This window comes from Passer montanus, unplaced genomic scaffold (genome assembly GCF_014805655.1).
Source record: "Passer montanus isolate IOZ18808 unplaced genomic scaffold, ASM1480565v1 scaffold1, whole genome shotgun sequence".
Classification (NCBI taxonomy): domain Eukaryota; kingdom Metazoa; phylum Chordata; class Aves; order Passeriformes; family Passeridae; genus Passer; species Passer montanus.
The window spans coordinates 7,787,034-7,797,713 of NW_024356504.1; the positions used below are offsets into that span (position 1 = coordinate 7,787,034).

The 10,680-nt window shown below is 44.9% G+C and overlaps 1 protein-coding gene across 2 annotated transcripts in view; it reads left to right on the top strand.

The window, feature by feature from the left end:
• Positions 1-11: 11 nt before the first annotated feature.
• The window catches only part of SP3 (Sp3 transcription factor), a 34,940-nt gene continuing 24,271 nt past the window's right edge, over positions 12-10,680 (top strand). For both annotated transcript variants that reach the window (XM_039722890.1, XM_039722984.1), the window contains exons 1-3: positions 12-733; positions 1,075-1,199; positions 1,373-1,489. In XM_039722890.1, coding sequence (XP_039578824.1) covers positions 727-733; positions 1,075-1,199; positions 1,373-1,489 — 249 coding nt within the window. In that variant the 5' untranslated portion in view covers positions 12-726. The remainder of the gene's footprint in view (positions 734-1,074; positions 1,200-1,372; positions 1,490-10,680) is intronic.

The following is a 10,680-nucleotide window of genomic DNA, read 5'->3' on the forward strand; positions in this document are numbered from 1 at the left end:
GGGCGGGCCGGCTCCCCTGGGGCCGCCGCGCCGACATCTTAGCGCCCGAGGGACAAAGCGCGGCGGCGCTGTCCGCCGGCCGGGCGCTGCTCGGCCGCCACCCCGGAGCCGCGGCCGTCGCCGGCCGTGAGTGACAGCCCCGGCGGGGAGACTTCGAAAGATCGCAGCCCTGGCCCGGCGCCCCCCGGGCACAACAGCGGCGGGGGCGCGGGGGGCATAGCGCCACCGCCGCGCAGCGGTGCCTGTGCGCTGACCCGTGCGGGCGGTCGGGCCCCGCGGTGTCAGGGGAGCGCGGCGGCGGTGCCGCCTCCCGGGACGGCGGGTCCCCGGCGGGCGCGGGCCGCGGCCTCCCGGCGGGTCCCGCTCATTGTTCCCCGCACTAGCCCTGGCAAACAGGAAGCCGCCCCGGCATGGGGCGCCCCCCCCGCCCCCGGCGGCTGACTGGCAGCCCGGGCGGCCCGTGCGAGCGGCGGGCGGCGGGGTCGGCCGGGCCCCCTCTCCCGCGGCAAGCCCCACCTTTCGGCTTTCCCGCACCGTCAATCAAAATAGGAAAAAAAACCCGGAGTAGGCTCGGGCCGCCGCCGCCGCTTCAGCCCGCCGTGAGCACAATAAGCATGTCCCCGGCGGCAGCCGCCTAGCCCCAGCCAGCAGGGCCTGTGTGCGAGCCAGCCTGCCTGCCTGCCTCCCGCCCAGCCAGCCAGCCAGCCGGCCGCTCGCACTCACACCATGACCGGTACGTACGCACCGACCGAGCCGCCCCGGGGGCTCCCCGCTCCTGCTCCGGCCCTGCGCGTCCCCGCTCCGGCCCCGGAGCGTCCGTGTGCGAGCGAGGCGAGAGCGGCACTGAGAGCAGCAGCAGGAGGAGCAGGGGGAGGAGGGAGAAGAGGGGCAGGGGCAGCAGCACGGGGAGGAGGAGGAGGAGGAGGAGGAGGGCTCCGTGCGGGAGGGCGGGGGGAGCGCTGGGGTTAGGGGGGGGAGAGGGAGGGAGGGAGGAAGGGAGGGAGGGAGAGAGAGGGAGGGGGGTGATCGCTCCCGTCAGTGACTCTCCCCTCCCCCTCCCCGCTGTGCCCGCAGCTCCCGAGAAGCCCGTGAAACAAGAGGAAATGGCTGCCTTAGACGTGGACAGCAGCAGCCACAGCGAGTATCTCCAGCACGGCAACGGCGCCGCCTCGGCCTCCGCCGGGGCGGCCGCCCCGCAGGTGAGCGCAGGCCCGGCGGGGCCCCTTCCCCCCTCCCCCGGGTGACACGTTGTGAGCGGCTGCGGAGCCGGTGCCGCCGCCGCTTCCTGTGTGCGCGTCTGCGAGGAGCCCGGTCGCTGTCCCGCACTAACCGCCACCCCCCTTCTCTCCCTGAACCCGCCCATTGTGGGTAGGACGCGCAGCCGTCACCGCTCGCTCTGCTGGCGGCCACCTGCAGCAAGATCGGCCCGCCGTCGCCGGAGGAGGATGAGGCCGCCGCCGCCGCCGCTGCCTCTCACTCTGCCGGAGCGGTGAGTGCCCGCCCCGCCGCTCTCGCACGGCCTGCCGGGGGGAGAGACAGCACAGCCAGCCCGCCCGCCCGGGGGGAGGGACGGGACACACGGCACTGCCCGCCCGGGGGGAGGGACGATAGCAGGGCCGACCTGCCAGGAGAGGGGTCCCCGGGCTCCCCTGCCTCTCCAGGAGGAGCCGGGCTCCCGGGAGGAGGAGGGAGCCAAGCTCCCCCCTCCCCCGCCATTGGGAGCGGCGCCTTCATTTACTTTCAAAAACGGGGGGAGGCGGGAAGCCTCCCTCCCCCGACCCTGGCACCGGAACGGCTCTCTCGGAACCCGGAGAGGCTGGGAGGCATCTCACCTCCACCTGAGCGCGCCCCCGGTATCCTCGCTAGGCTGTCAGCCTGGAACCGCGCAGCCAGGCAGGAACACAAAATGAAGGCTGGCTGTAGGGAAGGATGTAGTGAAGTAAAATGGCTGTTTAGAAGCGAACGCGGTGGTGGAAAGCTGCTTCCTGTACCGCGCTGTTTTTCTAAGGAGGGTTATCATGCGGTTCCTCGTAGCATTTTCTGTCCTTATCTCTCATGCACCGTTGCCTCTGAAAGGAGCCTTGATGACCTCGGGACCTGGTGTGATGAGATGGATCTTGCAGACTAGAAATGTATTCTTGCTGAAGCTAGTTTAACAATCCCCAGAACAAAAGCCTAATGAAAACTCCTGTTCCTTAATTGGTCTAGCTAAATCTCGTAAAATTCAAAGCGATTATGCATTTCTAAATAACTGATACCTAAAAATACTGGCATATTAAAAGAGAGTTCAAAAATATCTTCTAAAATGACGTGATGTAATTTTCTGGCCTTGGCCCTTGGAAAATTGCACATATTGCCTCTAATTTGTTTTTACAAAACCATCTTTAAAATTGGAAAAAATGTGCTTTTTTATTTTTCTTCTTTTAAAGCATGTCTTGTTTTTTAACCTTGCTGTGCAACAGCCTTGTATGGTGTTAGGATTTTGCTAATAGGAAGAAAAACTGCAAAGCATTGTACTGGTAAATGAAGTGGCTTTATCAAGCTTTTAACAAATGTCAAAGTGTTACTGATAGAAGTTTCTAAATACTTGTTAAACTTTAAAATACTTTTCCTCTGTACCTTACAGCTTACTTTACATAAAGGGAGGCTGAAGCAAAATAGCTGTCTGAGGTCATACAGCAGGTTGTAGACTAATGACAGAGCCCGAAAATATATTAGGATTCCAACCCCTTTCAAGCATCCTTTCTGCCAAACCTATTTATTTGCTCAAGCAGTGTGTTTTAAAAAAATCTTTCTAGATGTTTTAAAGTGCCTGATAGCTCTTAAGATTTCTTTCATAGTACTGGATGCATACAGTGCTGAAGAGCATAAGCATGCTGAAAAACAGATGATGTTTAAATGATTGCTTGCTTTCCTGTATGGACCTCCAAGGTTGTTCTCGCTGTACAGCTGGAATTGTGCATCTTGGGGATGGATTGATTGATTAGGATGAGCAGTAGGTCTGACAGGATACTAGAATGCTGGCGCAGGACAAATGGTTCCTGGCAGTTCAAAATGGGCAAAAGAGATTTGTTGTGATACTTCTTTACTCCTATTAAGTTAATATGTTGTTGTGTTAATGTTTAAGAGGCTTTTCAGGGGAAAGCAAATGCAATTCGAGAGAAGTCAAAATCTTAGTTGAAAACTTAATTGAATATAAGCTCAGTCACTACTTTCCATACGTGCAGATAGGCCCTTCCTACATATCTTCTGTGAGTTAGGTTATAGCATTCTGATAATTTTTACACTCCTACAACCTAACTCTTGAATGATTCAGAATATTTTGGGTGGAAACTAAATATAAATTGAAGGAGATACCTAACAGTAGCTGAACTAGACACTGGAGTTAATTAATATGACCTTAATAAAGAGAGGGGAGGGACTAAAGGCCCCGAAACACATCCTTTGTGAGAAACAGAAGAATGAAAGAGATTTAGTGCAATAAAGAGTCTTTTTCTTTTTTTTTCTGGTCCTCCGTATTTATCATATTGGAGGGTGGAAGAAGGAGGAAGCTAAAAAGTCTTACATTGTGGGTATCTCATAAGTCATATGGAAAATGAAATCTATATGCACAGACAGACATCATTCTCTTATTGTAGGTACCTCATAAGTCATATGGAAAATGAAATCTATATGCACAGACAGACATCATTCTCTTCCTGCAGTTTGTGATGCTCATCCCTTTCCCAGGGGTGCAGGTCAATCTGTTTGAGACCTGTGCATGGGTGATGGTGCCTAATGTAGCAGTGGGAGGGCAGCTCTTTCCTGTTATGTTCTATACTTGGACTGCAGTTCTGACTGCTGAACATCTGGTAGAACTCTGTCTGCACAAATGGATAGTAGAAGTCAAACTAGGTATTTCCTCTTAGAAGTGCTTGAAGAGCCTGCACATCAATGGATAGCCATGCTGCTGTTTCAGGGTTGATTTGTTACTGCTTTACTGACATTTGCTTGGTAGAAACTGGCAGAGCTGGAGCCAGCATGCTGGGCTAGCATACTGCTTTTCTGGCTGAAATGATATGCTGCAGCTGCTCCCCAAGAGACCAGCAGTATGATTTAAAGGCAACAGCAAAACTCCCATAGGAACGCAGGGAATATTGCAGGGGATATGGGGAAGAGCTGGAGCAAATGTGACTGTGTTTGTAATGATCTAGCTGGCCCTGCTTTTGAGCCCAGGGGTTGGACCAGGTGACCTTCAGAGGTCCTTTCCAGCTGAAATTATCCTAGGATTCTGTATTGGTGTCTGAGTCCAGGCCTGCTGTTTGAATGGACATTGCTGTAACACTACTGAAAGGATTAGTGAGGAAGTAAAAAGACTGATCAAAATGGCAGCTGCTTGTCATAGAAAGCAAATGAAGGCGATTGACAGAACTAAACTCAACCCTCTTCTCCTTTCCATCCTGTCAGTGACCTGGCAGGTTGTCTTTAGTTAGTAAGGTTTTCAGCTTGGCCAGTGATTCTGGTTGGAACTATTTCTTTTTGGATGAGAGGCACTAGCAGGCATTACTGCTGATCTTGTCTTTGTGCACTGATGAAGATTGCAGTCTTTCACCTTTGACACCGTGATTTACTCTGCCTAATGATCAACCAACACCAGTATGTTGCCTGATGGTGTTTGGTATTAATGTAGATGGCCTTGAGTTTGTGGCTGACTTACCTGAGCATCTTTTCCTTGGTTGCCATACTGCTACATCCATGGTTGGTTCAAACACTTGCCATGGGAACTTTGCCTTGAATATTGCTACCTGCCTGACCTAGAATGACAACTCATGTTTTGGCCTCTAAGGATATCTTTGTCTTGGGAGTTCAAAATCTGAGAAGTTTTAGTTTGGGTTTTGCTTTTTCACTATTTATCTTTGACTAATAATTCCACTTCAAACTTTCATATTTAGGATTCTTTTTCGTTTAGTTATAAATACTCTAGTTTCATTTTAAACATCTGCAAAGATTTTAGTGTTAGGTGAAAATGACAAGCAAAGCAGAAGATGGTAAAGCTATACATAATGGAGGAAACAAAAGAGCAGACATATTTAGGTCAAGCAGAGCCTTAATGGTCAGCTGTATGGTTGTAGCATGATCAGCTGATTGTTTAAGAAGCTATAAAGCTGAGGTGATAACCAGTTGTTTATGTTCTCTTACTTCATTGTAATGCACCGCTAAAGGCTGTCCTGGAACTCTTATGCTCCCAAGGGCCATTCTTATGGTTGTGCTGGGTGGGACTGGGTAGGTGAGGATGGGGTGCAAGACTGATTGGAGGCTGTGTGGGAGGTCTGGAGGGTGGGTGAGTTGGGAGGAGTGGCAGGCTGGCTCTGATAGCCACCAGAGAATGGGAGCTGTCAGATATGACTGCCCCAGCCAAGGTGTGTAGATGCACCTTGTGTGAAGTGGGCTGCACTGATTCACTAGCATTAAAAAAAAAAAAACAAGTTTGGGAGGAATTATTTATATGATTTATTGGTGGTGTTGCTTACCAACAAGATGTTGAAAACCTTTGGACAGGTTAATAATTAGCATATGTGGGTAAAAAAAAACAAGGTTGGGAGGAATTATTTATATGATTTATTTGGTGATGTTGCTTACCAACAAGATGTTGAAAACCTTTGGACAGGTTAATAATTAGCATATGTGGGGAAGATGAGTATAATTTCTCTGTTGTAGACAAAGCATTTCTGTGTATCTTGTGCAAGTATAGGTTGTTGAGTGTTTTAAGACTGCTTTGGCGTATCTTGAGCCTTAGAATTGAGTATCAGAGCTTCACAGAATTTAATAAAAGTCTGGAATTATAGTAGGTTTATGCCTCAGAAGGTTAACCATCTGAGATGCACCTAGTTTAAACTCAGTTTAGGAGGAAATAGGAATAGTGCTGACAGGATGGAGAAAAAGAGGAAGGCGTTTTCAATTTCATGTTTTCCATCCACTAGGCAAAAATATGCTTGAGTGCCACGTGTGTCAGAGTTAACCATACTACTTGGGTTTCTGGCCTGTATGGTCATTTTGAGGAAGTTCAGAATTATTCTGACATCCATTTTTGCTTCTGTGGGTGATAAGATAGCTTCCTGATGCTAGGTTTCGGGATGTGAACAGATGCACCAGAATGTGTTCAGCCACTATAGAAAAGTCTGCCTGGAATTTCTTGCTTCTCTCTGTTCTCTACTTTTGCAAAACAAAGAAGTTTCACTAGAATGTGATGGCTAACAGTGTATTTGTCCTGCTGCTGTCCAGAAGCTCACCTTTTAAAATGTTCTTTGGTTTTTGTATTCCAATTATGTCTTTCTAATACTGGATCAGAGCCAAGTGTTGGAGTTCTTTTAGAAGGTGCTTTAGGGATGTTCTTAAAAATTTTGTTTTATTTCTCCTAATAGTTTTGGAGAAAGCAAGAAAATGTATGGTTTAAAACATTTCCATATTTTAAAACTGCATAGACAAAAACGTTCTCTAATATTAAACATTAGCAAGAAGTCTAAGATTTTATAGAAAGTTGAGGCTGGTAAGGATGTCTGGAGAATGTCTGGTCTGTCCCTCCTTGCTCAGAGTATTGTCAGTGAGAGGAAGTTGTTCAGAGCTGTGTCCAGGGGGTTTGAATATCTCCAAGGTTAGAGACTCCACTCTCTCTCTGGGCAGCGTGTTCCAGAGTTTGATAACCCATATGATATCAAACTATCATCATAGGGCGTGGTGAGGTTAGTTATTTCAGCATTATTTCCCCGACTAAGTAGAAGGCTGACTACTTCTAAACACTACGGGTTTTTTTTTACCCCTTAAGATTATTTGAAAGTCAATTTTTTCAAGGTTATTTTCAAGGTTATTTGCTCCCATGCCTTCCCAAAGATCAACCAGTGACACTGACTGATCCCAGGTTCTCTTTCTTCTTCTCTTGATGATTTGATAGACCCTTCAGCAGCTGAGTTGAAAGCAGGAAGAAAACAAACCATTCCATAGAATGCTAGTTTGGCATGTAGTTACATTGAGATTCATATACATATATAGATTTAGCAATTAATAAACAAAAGAGGTTACCTGTCATCTAGTTAAAAATGTCTCCTCCTTGCCATGCCTCGTTTCTTAGTACTTCAGCTTCCTTGTTTCTACTAAGGTCAGGGATATTGTATTGTCTTAATTTGGAAAAGTTCTGAACTTCTGCTGATTGATAACAAACTGTTGAAGTTTTGGCTCCAGTTGTCCATGTCAAGCAAAAAGTTGTAGATGGTCTTTAACTGAAATACAGTTAGATATATTTCACTAGATTGGAATTTCTTTTAAAATAAGATTTTAAGCAGCCCTGGATAATATGTTTTTTCCCCAAAATGCTCTTTGTTTTTCCAGACATTTGATTTGGGCAGAAGTATTTCTCTAAATTGAGTGGTTTCATTGGCAGAGGGCTGAAACATGCAACAGAATTAATTTGTCTTAACAAACAGCTTTGTGTCAGCTGAACCACAGTGACTGATGTTGAGCATGTTTTTAACCTATGGCAAATACAAGATAGAATGTATTGGCTCATACTTTAATGAAAGAGTTGAAGCAAGTGCATTTTATCTTGCATTTGTAATGATCTAAGAATGCACAGATAGTTTACTGTAGCTTGGTAAACACATGGTATTATTAAACCCATGCATCAGAACCCTAACTCTTTCATAAAACAACAATTTGGATGAGGCAGTGTCCAATCTTCTTCATTAGGTGTGTGATTTTTGAATGTTTAGGAGCTCATGACTCATTATCTTCCCACCTCTGGTGGTTTTGCTGATGCTTTTGCTCCAGGGCTAAATGGGGCAAAAGTGACTTTATGAAAAGTTCAGTAAAAAGCTGTCCACCAGCACAGATGAATGTTTGGTAGACTTTTGTAATAACATACTGATGGCTAATGACATTTGACATGTTGAGATGCAGGTGTCTACAACAAATACCAGTTCTTACAGGGGTCTTTCTCTGCATTCCTCCTCTCCATTTTACTTTGGTGGAGCATATTTTATTTTTTTATTAAGTCCTATCATTCAGTATGGTTTAGATCACTTCTGAAAGGTATTTTATCTTCTGTCTTTCTCTTATCTCCTTTCACATTTGACTTAATGTTGCTGTAATTTTCTCTAAATATATTGAACAAGACAATTACTAGATTTTTATTTATTTATTTTTTATTATGATTTTTCAGGGATGAGACTTTTCTCTCAGAGACATCTCTTTATTTTAGCCACTGGAAATTATACAAGGCCTGTTAAAGAATCAAAAGACAGGCTGAACAGTGGTTGTAGCTTTCACTCTTTGTTGGTACTTGACCTTTCTTCAGGTGGACATATCATTTGATTTTAATTCATCCTATGCCATGTGTCAGCTACTCTCTTTGCTCTGTTCCTGTCTCTTTTTCTTGTTTCCTGATGCTGCTTCCAGTGAATTCCCTGTTGCTTCCTGTTCTCTCCTCCTTGGCTGAGTGGTGCTGAACTTTCCTCAGATCTTTGTCCCTTCCTCTTGAAACAGCCTTTGGATTGAACCAGTCCAGCCTTCTCTTAAAGGAACAGCTGCCAAATAACTGCTGCCTGAGTATCAGTTGATAAGGAAACTGTTGCTTTATCTCTACCCTCTAAATAATTGTCACAGATGGCTGAGACAGCAAACAAAGTGTATTTTAAATACAAAGCTGAGTAAGTGACTGGGCTGCAGATATTGCTGCTCATGTATGAGTGGCAGAACTTTTGAGTTACTACAAAAGTGCTTAATTGCCTGAGCACGTAAAGAATGGTTATTACTCTTTAGTTAGTAGGAAAAGAAGTCCAAGAAATGTCGTCTTGTCTCAACAGACTTCGTGAAAGAACATAACAGTCAATCTTGTTTTGACAGACTGATGATGACCATTTGAGATTAGAGATCATCCTCAAATACTCTTTACCATAGGGTTTTTTTCATACTTTAATGCTAGCAATTTTGATAGCTGCCAGATAGCTTCTTGAAAGCCTCACCCTCTTTTTGCTCCTCCCTCCACGTGATTCAGCTGGTGGTGTCTGATACAGCCAGCTGTAAGAGCAGTGTGAATAACGGGCATTTTATGTTGCATGTGTAGCATAGCTTCCTATCCTCATGTGTGGCTGCCCTGAACTTCTCCATGGACTGACAAGTGCATCTACTAAAATAGTGGCTCTATTATGCTAAAATCACTGCAGAGCAGGTTTTCAGGGAAGATTTCACTACATCATGAAAACGTGAGATGTGTGCCCAGAATGAAAATGCCAATATGGAAATCAACATATGTTTTGGGAGAAGAATAAAGTAGGTCATTTCCGTATCACTAAGGAGACAGGTTCCCTTTGAAGTATTTCTGTGGATGATGTTACATATGAGTAGACATAGACGTGTTACTGCACATTAGATCAGTCCAGTTCAACCTAAGCTTTCAACATTTGCTTGTACATAGTTTTCAATCAGTGAGAAATTACATCAGATTTGTAATGGTTTATATTGCTCTTTTGTTCCAACAGCTATCAGCACATTGTATGATACATTTATTTTATAATGACACACTTTAAACATATAACAGTCATGTTTAAAGGAAAGGTTGATCAATATAAGCGGGAAAGAAAATAATAAAAGAGAATTCTTATTCTCCTTATTATGCTTCTTTTCCTTGAAGCATTAAGACCATAAAATTAGTTTTGTTCTGGTGATGTGGAATCTATTTACTAATATACTACCTGAAAAATTATGAATCACACTTAAGAACCACGGAATATTTTAAGCTGGAAAGAATCCCCATGGATCACTGAGACCAACTCTTAATAAGAGTCAATGGTCTGTGTCTTTGAGGACTGAAGAAGGCTATAGCATTCTTTTGTTTTTTGCACAATAATTATTTTTACTGTTCTTGAGAAGAATTTAGAACCACAATTTGTGTTTCCTTATTGAAAATGAAGCTAGGTAAACACAGTAAAACTTCTTCTAGTAAGCACTCAGACTTAAATACACTATTTTTCCTTTACTTGTAAACATTGTAGTGTTATGGGCTGGAATAGGATAAGAATGTGAAACTGGCAAAGTCCCATCTAATGCTGTGGACTAAATTCACTCAGGTGCATACTGCAGGATTCTTTCAGACTGGCTAGGTCTCAATGCTATGTTAGGAAAGAATTAAATGTGTGCTGTGTTTTGCATGCCCTCGTTTTGTTCTAAAGGAAGTCAGAATGCAGCATCAGAAAAAAGTTGTGATTTGTTCTGGTTAACTTCTCTACAAGGAGTGATCACAGGATGAGTGCAGAAGGCCAAACCAGTGTTCTTTCTATGTCCTCTGGACTCAGCCAGAGAGACTAGATTTCTTTCACAGAGCTGAATTGGTTGTAGGACAACCAAGTTAGTTACATGTTGCTAATATTAAGTTATTCTATTGGTTTACTGTAGTATGGTTGAACAGATGAGGAGATATTTTACCTCATATTTTTTAGATTGATGGTTACTTACAATACCAAGCTGGCTGATTATGTGAATATGTGCTAGGCATTGCAGGATGTTAGATCTAATTCTTAATACTCTATTCTGAAAAAGCTTGCTTTGGTAAAGAAAGGTAAGTGCAATTTACCTTTTCTTTACTGAAAAAAAAAGTCAAATGCATAATAGGTTCTTTAAGCATCTGGAGTCTACTCTGAAACACTGGCCTTT